This window comes from Anguilla rostrata, chromosome 7, assembly GCF_018555375.3.
Source record: "Anguilla rostrata isolate EN2019 chromosome 7, ASM1855537v3, whole genome shotgun sequence".
Lineage (NCBI taxonomy): Eukaryota > Metazoa > Chordata > Actinopteri > Anguilliformes > Anguillidae > Anguilla > Anguilla rostrata.
This window is the reverse complement of record NC_057939.1, coordinates 45,602,865-45,620,302: the sequence shown is the minus strand read 5'-3', so window position 1 is coordinate 45,620,302 and position 17,438 is coordinate 45,602,865. Positions and strand designations below refer to the sequence as shown.

Genomic DNA, 17,438 nt, shown 5'->3' with positions numbered 1-17,438 from the left:
ATTCTCATTCCTGCTTGTAAAGCACACTAGCGCTTACACGCTTGTGGTGATTATGGTAGATTGAACTCATGAAAAGCTTACCCTTTTCCTTTGATTCTAGATGGGAAGAAAGTGTGTGATTTGGCGTGTGCTACTGCAAAGAGATTTAGAAGCAGTAGGTCTTCAGACGGTACTGGAACTGACAAGAGACAGGCATCTCTTGGTTCTGTTGGTTTTTCAGAATGCCTGTCGGCTTTGTTCCCTAAACTGTTTGAAAAACAGGCCCGCAGTATCCTCCATTTTGACAGAGCTGTGTCTGGTGAATAAGAATGTGTCTATTGTGGCTCTTTTCTTTTGTTGGCCTAACATTCACATTCCCTTTAGCGTCTGGGCCATTACGGTAGCATGCTGTACTCAGCCGTGATGAGATTGAATTAAGCCTGAGAGTCCGCCTTGACCTGAAAGTCTGAGATTGTGGTAAACACGCAGGGCCTGTTGAAAACACAACGGTCTTTACTGTGGCATTTTCCTGAGTGGACTCAGCGAGTAAAATGGCTTTGGTGTAAAATACTCTCCTTTACAAAATGAGAGGAAGTCATACTGATGGGGTGGGTCTTTTCGTGTGATGGGCTTTCTAGATAAATGAATAAAAATGAAAAGTGTTTGGTGGTGGATTGATTTTGGTTCTGAACAGTAAAAACATTTAAAGGATTTAGCTTTAGTTCAGTGTACTTTTAGGTCCAGAGGTTGCACCAATGAGAATTGAAGTGTCCTATGAAGTGCCTAGTGATTGAAGTGCATTATGACTTCAGTGCACTGGACTGAAGTGGCCTGTTACTAAAGCATACTGTGACTGATATTCCCTGGGACTGAGGTATACTGGGAAGTATTTTCACTGACTGGGGTGTACTATGACTGAGGTACACTGTGAGTGATATTCACTGTGACTAAGGTGCACTGTGAATGAGGAGTGCTGTGAGAGGTCATAGGTCAGGCTGACTGCTACAAATGCTCTCTCTCGCCCCTCTAGCAGACACAGGAAGAGGACCGATCCTCCATCGCGCCGCCCCCCCGGTCGCCCCAGCGACGGGCACTGCGCGCCGCTCCCCTCCTCCCACGGCCCCATCGCCATGGAGACGGCAGGTTCCCCCGTGGGCGGTCACTACAGCCCGCGGGACCTGCTGCGCGGGCGGGGCCACGCGGCCCTGGACAGCCCCGAGCGGACCCGCCGCGCCGGCCACGGCGGCGTCGCCAACGTCAGCCGCCACGAGTCGCTGCGCAAGACCGACAGCCCCCCCCTGCGCCGCTCCACCTCCTCCGGGCAGCACGCCGGATTCACCCTGCCGCACGGCAAGCCCCTCGACCCCGAGGCCATCGCACAGGTCAGCACGGACGCCAGGGCCCCAGGGGGCCCTTTCAGACAGGAAGTGATGTCAGGCGGCAGAACTGAACCAGTGGTGGTTTTCTTTTTTTTTGTTAAATGAACCCCCACCCCCTCCCCATTTTAACAACAGAATGGTAGAGATTCTGAGGCCCATTAATAAACTAATAATGGATCATATAGTTTGTGCATGTGTGTGCGTGTGTGCACGCACGTCACTTACTTCTCTCTCTCTCGCTCTCTCTCTAGGACATAGAGGAGACCATGAACACGGCCCTGAACGAGCTACGTGAGCTGGAGAGGCAGAGCTCAGCCAATCACGCGCCAGACGTGGTGCTGGACACCCTGGAGCCTCAGAAGAACGCCGCGGCACCGTCCAGCCCCCTCCACAGCCTTCTGCTACGGGCCTCTGAACAGCCTGCCCGTCGCCGCGGCAACACCAACTCCAACACCCCTTCCCCCGACAGCATGAGCACCTTCAAGCCCCTGCTGGCCCCTCGCATGGGGGTGCAGCTCAGACCCCCAGCCCTGCGCCCCAAACCACTGGTCCTGCCCAAAACCAGCCCCATCCAGCCACCCGCACCCCCGCCCCAAGACCCCCTGGACAAGTCCTGCACAATGTGAACTCCGGCCAGACAGCGCCCCCTTCTGGGCAAACGGGACACGTGAATGAGACTATAAACAAGAGTGGGTTTACATAGCAACATATTATCAATGTTTATAAAATGGAAGGTCAAGAATACGTTACATGGGTGGGGGCGGTGGGGTGGTCGGGGAGGGGGTAGGGGGGAAGATGGGGTATTAAAGTTGGTAATGATTGTTAATGTGTTGATCTAAGATGGGTGTGAATTCTTTCAACGTCTAGAAGTTAAACTGTCTCTGCAGTTATAGGCATACGTATTGAAACCAAGAGATTACCATATGAGTGTTCTTATAGCCTTGTTACAGTACGGGATTCCCATGCAGAAAGCAAATAGCATATATTAACTCAAAAAAAAAAAAAAACGCAGGCATGGAGCCACCGATATAGCGTAAATAGCATAAATTTAACCGTTTAAATGTGCGACACTGTTACATTGTAAAGAGTTTTTCTTCTTGATATATAAGCAACACAAATCACAAGGACTTCCTGTGAATGTTTGGGTACAGCAAATGGAGGTCTGCAAGGAATTAATAAGGAGCTTTTTGTCGTTAGTTTACCCCTTTGAACAATTGTGGAGAATGTAGTTTGTTGCTTTTATCAGTAACAGCTGATAGCAGAGTTTTCCCTTCAGTGAATTAAGTATGCATAGTTAAGTGATCTTTGGCCTTATTGTCATATGAATATAAGCTTTTACTCACTGAGGGACTCGAAATGACCACTTTAGAAAGCTGCTATATTCTCGAATACTGCTTGAAGAATCTGGAAATGGATAAGGATCAACTTTGAGTCTGTTTAGAGTTCGAAAGAGCGGGGACATATAGTTCTTGTTTGAGTTTTCAGTGCACTTGGCCAAATAGGATGAGGTGACAAACTTGCTTATTTACATTTAACAAAAGTTCTGCCAAAATGGACAGCACATGTTCCTGTTTTTATTATCAGTTAAAAATGGGGACATTTTTGTTATTTTTATTATTAGGTTTTTTTCTGCAAGATTAGCAGACTAGTTTCAACAGTCTGCAACTAAATGGACTCAGATTGTAACCACTAGGAGAGCTTGTTTATTCCTTGAAATATTTTGATGATTCTTGGATTGGTGTGTGTGTGTGAGAGTTTGTGTGTGTGCGTGGGGGGAGGGGGTTGGGGGTTCCCTTTGCACAGTGTGCTGTACCTAGGATACGTTTTCAGACACTGAATGTGCATATGTATGCACTTCAGCGGTTTTTTAGAATAGAGGTGCTCTTTGGCCCTGGTCAAAGACACAAGTACTGCCAGTCACAACCCTGTCTCTCTCCAAGCAGAAATAACACTGATTGAGCAGTCCCAGTTCAGCCAATACGGAGAGAGCTTTATCAGTATACTGTACAATACCAAATTCCCCTGAACCACGCCCCCCTGTCCCCACCTCCCTTTAAAGCTTAAATTAGAACCTCTCCAGGTTCCAAATGTTGGTGTTCCTGTAGAGACGACCTGCCTAACAGAACATTCCGCGGCTTCTTCGCCAGCTGTGGCGTAGAGCCCGGTAGCCATGGACTCCTCTCAGACTGTTATTATCAGCAGTGTGTCTGTTTCTCCATCTTTCTTTTTGTTGCCAATTGACTCCTTACCACAGAAAATCTACTCAGTCTTTTTTCATCCATAAATGTAACCCCATTGGGCAGTACAGCACTAAAAAGAAGGATGAATGATTTATGGGCGCTAGCCTTCGGTTGTATGTGGAGTGGGGGTTGGTGGCTCACGCTGTATGATGTAATGCTTGTGTGTGATGGCTGTACTTTGGGTAACCAGCAAAGGCTCGGGAGAATGCTTTGCGATCATGTGAGTCGATCATAAGTCATTCAGGAGTGCCCCTGCGTTCCTGTCAGCTTTGTTGGTAACAGGAGAGAGGTTGTGGAGGAAGGGCGTTGGAAATGTAACCTGATCGAGTTTGCAATAAGCAATTTCTCACTCGCTCTTTCGCTACCTCTTTCTAAAAAAAAAATAATTTAAGAAAAGTGTCAATCTTGCATCTTGTATATATTACCAATTTGTAATTCTGGTTCCTAACTTTTTCCCCTTTTGTTTAACAGATAAATTTGGGATGCTATCCAAGTCGGACGTTGCAGTTTAAAGCTCTGTACTGATCTAGTCAGTGGGATGTAGGTCTGTTGAAGGTCCCATGTTGTCTTCAGGCAATCGCTTGCAGTAGCGGTAGCTGTTCCTTTGCCTCTCCACTGTTACCTTTTATTGTGTCACTGTATATCTGTAGGATGTACATGTGAAAAAGTGCCTTTGAAAATGTTATTTTTTTCTTCTTTTTTTATTTTTTTATAACTGTACCATTGTGGTTAGTTCCAAAACCCCCCGCTACGACCAAGCGCAGTCTGCAGATGACATTATGGGATATTTCTGTGGGAAAGTGACATGAATAATTAATAAACGGTAGAGTTAATCCATGGTGATATTGCACTTTTATGTATAGGACTGTATATTTGGCATGTAGAATTGTAGCGGAGTTCCAGTACACACTCTTAAGGGTTGTTCCTCGAGTGATTCTAATAAAGGAAATGACTGTCCGTTCCTGAGTGGGCTTTGCTATGAGTACCCAGTTACAGCAGGGTTTTGAATGAACAGAGCAGGCTGTGCTCCGGTTGGTGGGTCTGATCCAATCAAACTGGTTTAAATAGCCACAGTAGGACCAGCTGGTGTGGGCGCATGAGGACCCACACAAACCAAATTGGACCAGACCGGACCGGACTGGGGAGAAGCAGAGGTAAAGAATCTTTTTTTTTAAAAACTTTATATTCACTAGGCAAAGGTTGTGCAGATCCAATTCTTTATCTATTTTAATCCTGCTGATGCCCATGAAATGAGTGATACTAAGAAAATGAAACTGAGACCTACTGACAGGGCAGCAGATTTGGTCCCAAACCCCATCCACTGAAATTGGAGTAATTCTGATTTATTTGACCTTATTGTGTGTCGATGCTATAACCTTTTAAAGGCATACTATGCAGGATTTCTTTCCTTTCTCCTGTGTTTACAATCAAAAATAACTTACAGTATAGTAGTAGATTTTCTGAGTTGTGGACTCACCCCTATTACCTAGCTATGGATAGCTAGCTAGCCCATATGAGCAGAGAAAAGTGGATTGGAATTTTATTCTCCAGTCTAAAGTTATTACTTTGTTAAATACAAGACCCACAGCAGATTCCCAGGCCATCGTGGCCAGCCAGCTAACTTTACCAATCATAACTGAATTTAGTTAGCTAATGGCAGCTACCAACCTTACCAAACACTGACCAGCCACTTGGTTGGCGTTAGGTTAGCCACTAATATGACCTGATCTCTCCATCACTAACCAAGCTGAAGATGAACCACTGTAGTAGCCAAGCCATCCATATTTCCTCTTCTTCTATTGGCCACATGCTTTTCAGATACAGCCCATAAAAAAGGGTGATGCCCAGAAACATCCCAAATATTTTTACAACAAATACAGGCAGATAAGCAAGGAATGGGCAGAAGTGAACACAGACATAGATTGCCAGTGCATCACAGTAATAACTGAGCATGGTTGTCATTATTTTCAATGTGAAAATCCTGCATAGTATGCCTTTAAATGATGTGTTCCCATATCTGTAATTATGTTCCCCAAATATCATTTAAATATATTACAAATAACCTCTGACCAGACCTGTACTAAGTGCAGGTCTGGACAGTGAAAAGTACACAAACTCTTTTTCTACCAATACTGAAAACTGAATTCATTGTATGCTTTTACACTCCTTTCCCCAGGGAAAAGAATACACACATTCTTCATTTTTTACCTTTATTCTTGTACACAGTTTTTACTACAGCAGAAAAATTATTTAAATCTGGAGTATATGAGTAATGGAAGGACATTACCTGCAAATGCAAAACATTCTCACAGTTTTGTTGCCATGAAGTGAAGTGGAAATCTTTTAACGTTGACAAAACATTCCAGTAACATTGTTAGCTGGGTTTCTGTCTTGCAGTGAAAAACACATGCTAGTACTGAGAGGAAAGTCAAGCCAATGCAAGAGGGGAAAAAAGTTAATTGTAAGGTATATTACAGCATAATGAACATTGGCCACTACAGCAGAGCAGGGCAAGGCTGTTGGTTGGGACAGAGATGAATAAACCCAGGGAATGCTGTCCAATGCTCATATAAAGCATTTATCATATCTGCCTGGCAGGAGATACCATCAGGAGATACTATTGTGACAGAGCGGACTCATGAAATGCCATCCCTTGTGTCCATAATTAAATGTTTTCCCCCATTTTCCAGAGCCTTGTGTTTATAGTTACTGGGTATTCCTACCGAGAAAGAGAATACATCTCCAAGAGCCCCCATAAACTTGTCAGGACTCATTAAAACATAAACTTTGGTCTATTAATACACCAGTGATCCACTTGAGATTTCACAGCGCAATAAATAATTTGCTAATTCTTGGACCCGTTAAAATCCACATTGTCCCAGGCAGGATGGCGGAAATATCCTACATCACTGCCAAGTATGTAGGTCATCCACCCACAATCAAACTAGGTGAACTTAGCTGCTGGTATGCTTTCCAAGCCATATACTAAAATCATAACACTTCTGCGCAGTTAAAATTAAACTAAACTTCACATTATCTGTTTCAAGCAGCGGTTAATTTCTCCTGCATATTAGACATCCGCATTAATGTCTGTAGTTTCTTTCTGAAGGTGCTCCAGCTGTTAGGCTTACACAGAAAAAATTGTTCAAAGCCTCATTTCTTTCAGGATCTGAAGTTTGTCCATCTGCGGCTGTGGTGGGTGACTCCAGTACTGGAGCACCACAGACATTTCTGGTTTTTGCTCCAGCCAAACTACAACTTAATCATCAGGCTAAAGCATACACAGATGACCATGTGCTGGAGGGCATTTCATCCTTCAGACTATTAGGCTCAGACTCTCAATAATTCATAAGTTTACAATCAAACTCCAAGACCGTTCTGGCACTCCACTGCAGAGGTTGCCTACCCATGAGCCCCTATTTATGAAAAGGAGGAGGGCTGATCTAGGATCAGTTTGGCCATTTGGCACATTATGGATAAGGTTAGAATATGAACATGGGAAACCTGATTCTAGATAAGCCCTCCTGCTTTATGAATATGGACCCTGATCTTTCACACGGAATTCTCCATGGCCTTTAACCTTCCGCATGACACACCTGAAGTGAATCCAGTCCCTCTGGAACTGCTCTTTCTCCAACAAGGCTCTGATTTATCAGCAGATACTGATTTCACAGACCCTAAACGTCATGAGTATTTGGCTTAATTATTGAACACGCTCCCACGCTATTGGCTGTCACTGTCAGTGTACTTGTCGTGTACCCAAGTCTTCTACCGCATAGGGTCTGACAATGAGTACTGACTGATTAATTATGGAAAAAAAAAGCTTGCTGCTCTACACAGCCTTTCCAAACCAGTCACTCGAGTCCAGAACTCGAACCCGCGCTTAGCCCTTGGACCCGGGTTTGAGGTAAGTGAACGGCTTGGAGTTTCTCAGCGAGCTGGAGATCTCCTGCAGGAAGGAGACGATGTGGGAGTCCTTCTCGGACTTCTTGGCGTCGAAGATGACTATGATGGTGAAGTGCGGTTCGGGCCGGGTCAGGTAGTAGGTGCTCTGGACCTTGTCGTCGTAGAAGTGCACCACCTTGTCCAGGGCGTTGAGCTCGGCCGCGCGGTCGCTCATGATCATGATGACGTTGGGCCAGTGCGTGACCGGGCGGTCGCTGGGCAACGACACAACGGCGGGGAACTGATCCACCCCCTGGGGGAGGAAAGGTCAGGGCTTGCTGTGAAATACATCTTTTTCTGAGGGACGAGTGTGTTTCAGAGCACTGAGTCTGTCGCACGCTGCAGAAAAAGCATCATCTGCACAACTGACAACTTCTCTGGCAAAGCCAATAAGAGCCATTCCATTATATTTCTGAGGGTGGATTTGGATATTTCCACTACAGAATTGCACCCCCTTCCCAAAAGAAAAACTTCATATCATGAAGTTACAAGCGAAAGAGAAAGTTCTTGTATATGGAATCCACGGAATCCTAAATCACTTTCCAGTCAGAAGCATGACTTCAAAAAATATTAATCATAATATAAAAATAATACATGTAAAAGTAATTTTTGTGCACTCACATTCTGGGTCACAAATACTATTTAATTCTCTCTCTCACACACACACACACATATATATATATTATATATATATTTTTTGTTATACTTTTTCTATTTTTTTTTTTTTTTACAGTGTTACTGAAACGTATAGAAGGTGGTGACCCGGGCTGGCCTACCGTACCTTGGGGGCCTCGCGGTAGGAGTGCGGGTGGTGATAGCCGTGGCCCTGGAAGCTCTCCGAGCCGCGGTTGTCGAAGATGAGCGAGACGTTGACGGCGTCGTGCTTGCGGATGAAGCCCGAGATGCGGCCGAAGTAGTCGGGCGACGTCTTGGCCGTCAGCGCCTTCATCTCGGACAGCGTGGTCTGGCGGGCCAGCGCCTCGTGGAAGTAGAAGCCAAACTTGGCCAGCAGGGCGTTGCGGAGGCGGAGCAGCCACAGGAAGAGGTGGGGCGGCTGCACGGCCTTCTGCACCTGGCCGCCGAACAGGTGCTTGCGGGTCTCACGCTGCCTCTCGAAGCCCTGGCCCCAGGTGTGCAGCTTGGAGTGGGCGCTGTGCAGGTTGAGCAGCGACGGCAGGAACTGCCACTCGGAGATCTGGGCCTGGCAGCGCAGCAGCTGCGTCAGCACGTCCACCTCCACCTGGAAGCTGCTCTCCAGCCCGCTCAGGATGGGGTGGTGGAATCTGCCGTGGGGAGGGGGGGGGGGGGAATGGAGGGCGTGACCTCCCCAATCCACGTGGATACAAAATCTGCCACCTGTTACGAGGTGGAACCCCTAAATCTGGCTAAAATCTACCCCTAAAACCCCTCAGCTATTATAGCTGGCCGTGTGTTGTCAGCCTCAGTAGCATTAAAACATCGCTCACCTGGAGCTGTATTTCTGCACCACGGAGTCCAGAGTGTTCACCAGCTCCTCCGAGTTGATGGACTTCTGGCTGCCCAGCGTGTGCATCTTCTCGTAGAAGTCGGCGATCTCCATGCGGGCCTGGATGAAGAAGCACAGCTGCTCGGCCAGGTGGGACAGCAGGTCCTCCAGGTACGGTGCCGTCCCCCCCGCTGCATTACGACCCGTCGTCACCACCTTCTTCAGCTCGTTGTACAGCGAGGTGTAGATAGTCCTGATCGAGTCCTTCCGGCTGAAAAATGACTGTCCGCCTGTCGGGGAGGGTCAAACAAGCAAGCATCGGCACACACTAACGGTGAGCGCGCAAGTCTATCAACCAATGATTAATACACTTCTGTCAAACAAACTATGATCAATGCACTACTGGACCGTTATATGACACAAATTCCAGCCCTGGCTGTGTTCAAGCCATGCTGATTTCAGGAAACAGCTGCATGTGCGCCTGAGCAGATTCTGCAGCAAAACTGTTAAACTGGTCTGCTGATTGGTTGGCTGCAGATTACGGTCTCTGGTGGAACCTCAGCGCAAGTGACCTGAGACTGAGCGCACCACTCTTTAAACCGTGATGCGTGCAATACGGTGCTTCCTCTAAAAAAACATGCGGATTTAGTACCCTCCACACAACATGCTGCTGTTAGCGTTTGATGATATGCTGAATTATGCACCTGATTAAAAAATTAGGCCAGTTTGGCGGAAGCTGTTGATCAACTACAGAGTATAATGGTCCGGGAGCTGTGTTAGCAACTCAGATGTTGTATGCTCAGTTCCCGAGTGGGCACTGTCATCGATACACTTAAGCAAAGTACTTCACCAGAATTGCTTCGGTAAATATCCAGCTGTATAAAAGGTAATGTAAGTCCTTCATATCTGAGATGTTATATGTCTAATACACAGGCCTACACGCAGGCCAAACGTGGAATAATCCAAATTACCAAAAACAGAAGTTGACAGTCCACAGTCAGTTAGACCACGTTTTCGTGACTACGATTTTGCTGTTTCCCAATTGACAAGGGTGAAGACTGCTCTTGGCCTACCTATTTTCTGCCCCAGGAAAGTCATGTTGTGGTAGGCTTTCTCTGCAGCTGCCAGGTGGGCAAGGGCGGCCAAGAGAGAGGCCCATATCGCTCCTGCGCTCTTGTTGTTGTCCTTCTCTTTCTCCACGTAGTCCTTCGCTCTGTCGAAGGAAAATATCCCCAGCTGCGTGAAGTAGCTCTCCAGAACTGCCCTCTCTTTTGGCACCGGACGCAGCTCTTCGTCGCGCGTTGCCTCCGTCATCGTCGTCGACAATAAAGATAACTTTTATCAGTCTGTTGATTTGGATGCGCGAGTAAAATGCCAACAATCGCCTGGTTAGCTACTGTTAGCTAATTCGGTATTGAGCCGTCACCTGTACATCACCACAGGACTTCCTAACTGGCTTGCCAGCGCTCTTACCGTTTAAAATGCCTTATTCAGCACCCGGACAAAGCATAACTAGTTAGCTAGATATCCAGCCTATAACAAGTATTTTTACTTAAGAAACAAGACTACAACATATTTTCTGGGGAAAATCAATTAAATTGCTCGGCATTAAATATATTTAACGTCGTGACCATTTGTATAAACAAATACTTGCGCTGTGCTTCTTAAAAACGAATATAGCTATAAGCTGGTTAGCTCACTGTGCTACTGAGGATCCATGTTGGTTTTTCCTGACAACACTAGGGGATCACAGACTGGACAAAAGTGTTAGCGCAATTACAAATAACGCAAACTGACATATTTCACCTAATCTTGCAGCATCATCGTGTGGTAATGAATTGCCACTGCTACAAAGCAAGTGAATTGAGGCTTTTTTTCACGCACATTTTCAGCGGTTTACCTCTTTCTCGCCATCAGGTGTGTATTTTTCATTCAGCTTTACCATAGGTATGCTGTGCATTCCAAACTACACCAGGATAGAGTCAAGGTTATGCTCTTCCCTTCCGGTAGATTAAATAGATTGAGGAGGTTATTGTGTTATGCTGCCATCAGAACATATGCTTTCACCAAAATAAATTGGCTTTGCACGACTTACGTACGTATAGGCTGCAATAAATAGTTAATACAAATTAAGAAAAAAAACTTGACGTGCTGCAGACTGCAGAGGCTAAACTTGTACCAAATTATTTCAGTTTCGTTTCCTCTGAAATAAACGACACGTTTCCGAACTCTATGCAAGGGCTCGATTCCTGAAAATCTACGATCCTCTTGAGTTTCCATTTCCAACACTAATTTGGCACACCTGATTCGAGCGCAACTAGATCTAAAAGCTGCTGAATGAGGTGTGTCGTGGTCGTCCACCCTCCCCAAAAAATACGGAAACGGTGACAACATATTCGCTATTAAGGATGTAAACTACATTATACCGACAAATCAATTTGGAATAATAATTTAAATTATATTTATATTATAATTTAAAAGTATAATTTGATTTTAGTACTAAGCACTTCAGGATTTATTGGTAAACAGGGAAAGCAGATTGCGCATTTAGGCTACAGACAAGTAAAATATCCGCGAGGTAGCCTACTTAACTGTCAGGGGGTTGTAAGCCTATTTAATTACTTTGACTATACTTACTTTGACTCATGTATTAACATGATCTGCATATCATGGTCTTACCTGTGCAATATGAACATGACATGCATAGCCTATTTCAGATTGGGAAACGAAATCGTTACGGTGACAGTGACACCCAATCTATTATAAGAAACAGTAACGCATGTAATCCTTTCGGTTTCCTTTCTTCCGAACGCCAAATCCGACAGGCGATGGAAACTGGTCAGTGTATCGCTAGCTGCACCTTCGGTTAGTATGGATGACATGTCTGTGCTGGTCTCTGACTTCACTACTAGGAAACTCTGTCAAAACGAGGGATGTTTAGACTATGGACAGTTGTGTCAGATGATAAGTCCGATATGCGAAGATCCGCAGGAGATGCTCTTCGACGTCCTTACTAAAAACAGTAGGTTTGTCATCGTTGAAGGCAAAGAGGAGACGGATGCCGGTTGTTCCATGGCCCCGGACAGCCTTGTTGTCCCTAAGACTTCGCTGCGTCTTTGCCACCGTCTCCCAGGAAACTGTGACAACTGCGGTGATCTGCACCTGTGCAGATATTTTGTATGCGGTTTCTGCAGGTACAGGTAGGTGGATGAAGTCTAATGTGCGTCGACCTTTACATTTGGAACTTTGTGGAGTGGCTGACTGTAGTGTTAAATATGGGTGACATTCGCGTAACTTATGCGACTGATATATCCAAAGAGCTACTGGTTGACAGGCACTACAATGTAGCCTATTTGTCCTCTTATGTCAGCATATTTGTTTATGTAAAAGGGAACGGGACCTTCTCGGTTTTGTTAAATGGACTGGTCAAAACTTTGAAGCCATTTGAAGCCAAATCAAAACAAAGAAGAATGTGATTTCCTTTGACTGGACACTGCTGTCAGCATTAGCTACAGCTGTCACTGATCTTGCACCTTATTGCCAGTCATGGCAGCCTGTTTTTTCTGATTTCACCCTGTGTATGTTGATGCGCTTAGTGGTCAGGGCAGGTCAGACATTATCCAAACCAGTATTTTCAGTTCCTCTACAAAGTGCTTGAGGTAACTGTTATGAGGACAAAATGTCTTCCTGCTCAGTGTCACAATGTCTGTACAATTAACAATTGTGTTTTCCCACAATCTTGGCATTTGTTTCTGCTTTTTCTGTAGTTGTTTTATGCCTGTTTGAAAGCCACAGATTCATCCTTTACTAGCTTCCTAACACACAAACTGACAATACAATGACTGCTTTGACTAAAATAATGTAAGTTTGTTATACAGTGTGGATTTCTCTCCATAGGAAGAAATGTAAGAACTGCCACGACCTGAACTCTGACTATAACATGGCGGTTCTGAAGAGAGAGGGCTTGCAGAACCTGGAGCAGGCAGAATTGTTCCTCCTCCTGCTTCAGAATGACTCGTATCTACTGCCAGAGGTGATGCAATTCCTCAACTAATTTTGTCATTCTACTTTCTGTCAGTAAGCCCCATTTTCTGGTGTCATTATTTTCGAGACAGAAATCACCTCAGCTGAGACAGCCCAGTGTAGGGTTTCATACATATACTTTGGTCAAACATTTTCCACAAACAATTTACAAAGCAGTGTATGTGTACAATTTATTTTTGTGAGCAAATTTGTTGAGGACTTAATGTATGGGGAATTAATCTATGACCTGTTATTCAGTCACTAATAGGGGGTATGATGTCACTGTTCAGATACAGGCCTAGATATAGTCCAGATTTGTATACATCTGAATAATAATGTTTTTACTCATCAAAGGGCCAAGAATGCATCTATGGTGGGCCACGTTTAGAGCATGGGATGCCAATGAATGAATAGCCCTCGTCTCATAGATGTACACCAATAGAAAGTCTTAATTTTCTCTTTTGGACGGTTTCAGGTCTGCATGCATTACAACAGGGGTGCAGGACAGCACGGGGACTGCCGGTTTAAGGGAGAATGCACCAACCTCCACATCTGCATGGACTTCCTCTTGGAGAAGTGCCAGTCCAATGGCTGCAGACGAGCCCACAAGTTTGACCCCAAGGCCACAAAAATTCTGAGTGGCAGAGGCATCGGTCCAGAGAACAGAAGCATTCTGCACAGGATCTATAGAAACCGGTACCTGATCACCAGCAGTATGAAGACATCAGAGAGTAAGACCATCCTGCTGCTTCAGAGACTAGTTCAAACCATATTTTAACTAAATGCAAGCTGGTTGCACAGGGGATGTTTGTGATTCAGTTGTGATTCTCAGTACTGCAGTAAACTGGCTTTAAAGTCTTTTTTAAAGCCATTTTCACTGATATTCCCCCATTTCTCTCTGGTGGCTTCCAGAACCAACTACAGAGCAGTCCTGTCTGCGGTCAAAGAACACCAGCACCGTGAAAGAAGCAGACAAGAAAACAATCTGCCTCTTCTTCATTCGCAACCAGTGTACCTACGAAGGTAGCAGCCTTTCTAAATCCCCCTCACGTCTTTTTAAAGGTGGTGAATGAAAATGAGGAAACACCTGGATAAATGAGGGTCAAGAACAGTATGACACAGAGGCTACCACACTAGTTAGAGTTAGCCATTAATTATGCAAACAACATTCAAGCATCTATTGGGTTACATATAAAAGTACAGGACATGCCTGGCTGCCTGTAGTTACAGTTAGCCTGGCTAAGAGGAGACCTCTGTGGCTTTGAAAGAAGGACCTGTGGCAAAAGTAGTCATCTGATACAAAACGGTGGCCAATGCCCTATTAATTGGCTTGACATTGGTGTTTCTTCTATTTTTGTCTACTTCCTGTATGTGTCTTTTATATGAAACTTTGTGTGATGATGTCACATTGAGTCTGGCACAGAGCTTACCTGCCATGTATGTCCCTTGTGCCATCTCTGTTTTCCCCCAGAGAAGTGTAACAATGTTCACTTCCACCTGCCTTACAAATGGCAGACATTGGTCCATGAGGACTCCACCTGGACAGACCTTCCCAACATTGAGGATATTGAAAAGGATTACTGCAATCCAGAAAATGACACCAGGTGTTTGTTTGACAGTTCACAGGGGGGCTGTTAGTACAATGAAAGCATTTTCTGTACCAGATCCTTCAGTGATTTATAACATTTTGTTAGAATATCATGTGAAGGCACTGGATGTTCGTAGTCGGGTTTAATAGTTGTTTTTTCATCACGTCTCTTCAGCACGGGGTATATTACCGTGGACTTCCGCACCATGATGTGTGGCTCAGCCAAAGTCCGACGACTCTCCACAGTTTCTTCGGTTACCAAACCTGCAGATTTCATCCTCACCACCGAATGGCTGTGGTACTGGAAGAATGACCAAGGACAGTGGACTCAGTACCAGCACGAGGTCAGTCAAGACCAGCTCAAACCAAATACCCTTTAGATCAGGGATCAGCAACTCACGGTCCTTAAGGGCTGAGAACTGCTCACGAACAGTTTATGAAAATGGAATTGTTAAATTAATAACCTTAAAAGGGACAGTATGTTCTCCATTTTGCTGAGGAACCTCAGCTTGGGGTCCTTCATTAACTTCCTGGGGTCCCCAGAGCACACTTTGGGAGTTGTCAGACACACAATATCGATTTACGTTATTCATGAGGAATCGTGCAGTTGCTCTGGCTGCTCAAACTGATTTGGCTCTAAAACAGACAACAACATCAGCGCTAAGAACTGACTGTTATCCCTGTAGGTCAGCGGAAAAGCACCATGTTCCATCACTTCAAAGAACCTGGAAGGTCCCTTTCAAGACGATGCCAACAGTGCTGTTTTGCTCAGCAAGGGGGATCAGCATTATGTCCTCAGTTTTAAAGGTATGGATGCTGGCCGTAGGCTGTGCTCACCTCTTCCTTCCTTACTAGAATGTCCGACTGTTTTCGGTGTCTTGGTTCTGGAGAACGTTGACAGGAAAAATCTGATTTTGCTTCCGCTCTATGGTGTCCCTGCTTCAGGAATGCATGAGCTGAGCATCGAGCTTCAGACGAAACGAGAGGTTCGAAGGAGGCCCCGGTTCCTCTCTGCGCTGGAGGTGAAGAAAATATTGGAGAGGTGTGCCATCTCTTTTGTTCCTTCTTTTTACGTTCTTTTACTCTTCAGCAAATATTCGAAAAAAGACTGTCCAGTCTTTAGTAGTTTGATTTATTTATCTGTTTTATATTTTTATCCATTTAGCAAAGCACATCTATTGACAGTTGACATTTACCACATGATGGATATCCTTAGCGACAGTTGTATTCAGAGACTTCGTTTTTTGTATGCAATCCATTTATGCAGCTAAATGGTAAATGGTAAACGGTAAATGGACTGCATTTATATAGCGCTTTTATCCAAAAGCGCTTTACAGTTGATGCCTCTCATTCGCCAGAGCAGTTAGGGGTTAGGTGTCTTGCTCAAGGACACTTCGACATGCCCAGGGCGGGGTAAATATTTTGTGGATGAACTCAGTTTCCAACATCACAATACAGCTCACCTAGATTTTCTACTCTCCACACCTGTAAATAGTCTCTTCCATTTTATAGTCTTATTGTGCTTTATGCTGTTATTGTGCTCACTGTAGGGATTACGTTCTTGGTGCACGTTGCTGCTGTATGAGTCAAGAGGCTTTTGAGAATAGGGATTTATGTGAAACTTGTCTTTTTTTATCTTCAGCTGAGTTCCATGGATTGATGGCTCCTCCTGGACTCAAGACTCAAGAACAAAGATGTTTTTTTTCTGCCTTGGCCCATGCTGGCCTTCTACAGGCACTGAATATTGCTGTGGCCACAGTTGTATGGACGATGAAACCAGTCATTTTTTGGTTAATTCTGTCACCAAGCGCCAGGCTTATCTGCATTACTGTTAGTAAAGTATGTGTGTTTTTGTACCCTAGGGAAAGCACTGCACTAAATCATGATTTCTTTGTCAGAGTAGCTCATTTATACACAGGCACTAAACTAAACTTTTTGCATGCACTTACAATGATTTGAGATCATTTTGTGGGGGGGGGGGGGGGAATATTTATCTATTTTTGACTGGAACAATAATTAACAAAGTAACACTGTAAGCACTTTTGGTCTGTCTGTCTTATGCCATGGTTTTATTACTGTCAAAAAGGTTTGACTGAATGATGGTTTTGTTGTATAATAATTAATGATGATTGTTTTTTTTTTTTCTTCTTCTTGTATTTACAGCTGTATGCTTGATAAGGAAAACGAAATGTGACGTTACTAACATTTTTGGCAAAAACCTTTTCTGAAAATTTAGATTAGTTTTTATTGCATTAACGACAGGTAGCAACTAACTTCAGTTACTATGAAAACATGAAGTAAGATCATATTTTGTACATTTTTCCTGTTGGCTATTACTGATTTACTTGGTCTAACACTAAATCATGGCACAGTAAATTATTTTTCCACATTATGTGAAATACTAACCTTTGTTTTTGTGTTAGCATTTGTTTCCATATGTTGTCACTCCTCGTATTTCTTTGTATTCGTTTACTGCCTCAGTAAATTGACTATTTCGTTCTATTATACTAGCCTACATTGTGGCATTTGTTTTCTGAACGCCTATCATGAATCACGAACTGTTTGACGTAGATTTCTGAAAGTGGAATGGGTGAGTCCCGCATTCACTGCATGCTTACGCTATTTTTATCTAGGTTTCGGTTCTGTGAAAATGAAGGAATTGTGCGTGCGAGTCTTTCAGATGGGGTGTTTAGATTCTGAATAATGTAACACAAAATAAACAAACAAACAAAAAGACCTTAGCTGTCTTCATCTTAATATCATGGGATGCATAATCTCTCAATATTAGGACCACTGAATGGGTCAGTGAGTTAGATGTG

At 44.4% G+C, this 17,438-nt stretch overlaps 3 protein-coding genes across 11 annotated transcripts in view; 2 read left to right on the top strand and 1 right to left on the bottom strand.

Moving 5' to 3' along the window:
* The window catches only part of LOC135259831 (SLIT-ROBO Rho GTPase-activating protein 1-like), a 68,557-nt gene extending 64,002 nt beyond the window's left edge, over positions 1–4,555 (top strand). For 2 of the 3 annotated variants that reach the window (XM_064344658.1, XM_064344656.1), the window contains exons 22-23: positions 1,010–1,361; positions 1,610–4,555. In XM_064344658.1, the coding sequence (XP_064200728.1) occupies positions 1,010–1,361; positions 1,610–1,984 (727 nt within the window). In that variant the 3' untranslated portion in view covers positions 1,985–4,555. The remainder of the gene's footprint in view (positions 1–1,009; positions 1,362–1,609) is intronic. The other variant, XM_064344657.1, reaches the window with a different exon arrangement.
* A 1,236-nt stretch (positions 4,556–5,791) lies between these two features.
* Positions 5,792–11,255, bottom strand: kics2 (KICSTOR subunit 2). Of its 4 annotated transcripts, none has more exons than XM_064344664.1 (5): positions 10,909–11,255; positions 10,082–10,313; positions 9,010–9,298; positions 8,325–8,826; positions 5,792–7,796 (listed from the first exon to the last, which is right to left on the bottom strand). In XM_064344664.1, the coding sequence occupies exons 1-5, from the start codon at positions 10,966–10,968 to the stop codon at positions 7,482–7,484; spliced, it is 1,398 nt and encodes a 465-aa protein (XP_064200734.1). In that variant the 5' UTR covers positions 10,969–11,255; the 3' UTR covers positions 5,792–7,481. The 4 variants fall into 4 exon arrangements, with proteins under 4 accessions (XP_064200734.1, XP_064200736.1, XP_064200737.1 ...); XM_064344666.1 differs by having other exon boundaries at positions 10,082–10,354; positions 10,909–11,254; XM_064344667.1 differs by having other exon boundaries at positions 10,082–10,221; positions 10,909–11,253.
* Positions 10,803–17,355, top strand: LOC135259835 (protein mono-ADP-ribosyltransferase PARP12-like). Of its 4 annotated transcripts, XM_064344670.1 has the most exons (10): positions 10,803–10,925; positions 12,052–12,208; positions 12,906–13,041; positions 13,507–13,762; positions 13,944–14,054; positions 14,503–14,635; positions 14,795–14,963; positions 15,306–15,426; positions 15,565–15,661; positions 16,262–17,355. In XM_064344670.1, the coding sequence occupies exons 2-10, from the start codon at positions 12,081–12,083 to the stop codon at positions 16,263–16,265; spliced, it is 1,155 nt and encodes a 384-aa protein (XP_064200740.1). In that variant the 5' UTR covers positions 10,803–10,925; positions 12,052–12,080; the 3' UTR covers positions 16,266–17,355. The 4 variants fall into 4 exon arrangements, with proteins under 4 accessions (XP_064200740.1, XP_064200742.1, XP_064200739.1 ...); XM_064344672.1 differs by lacking the exon at positions 12,052–12,208 and having other exon boundaries at positions 10,807–10,925; XM_064344669.1 differs by lacking the exon at positions 10,803–10,925 and having other exon boundaries at positions 11,709–12,208; positions 13,956–14,054.
* Positions 17,356–17,438: the final 83 nt, after the last annotated feature.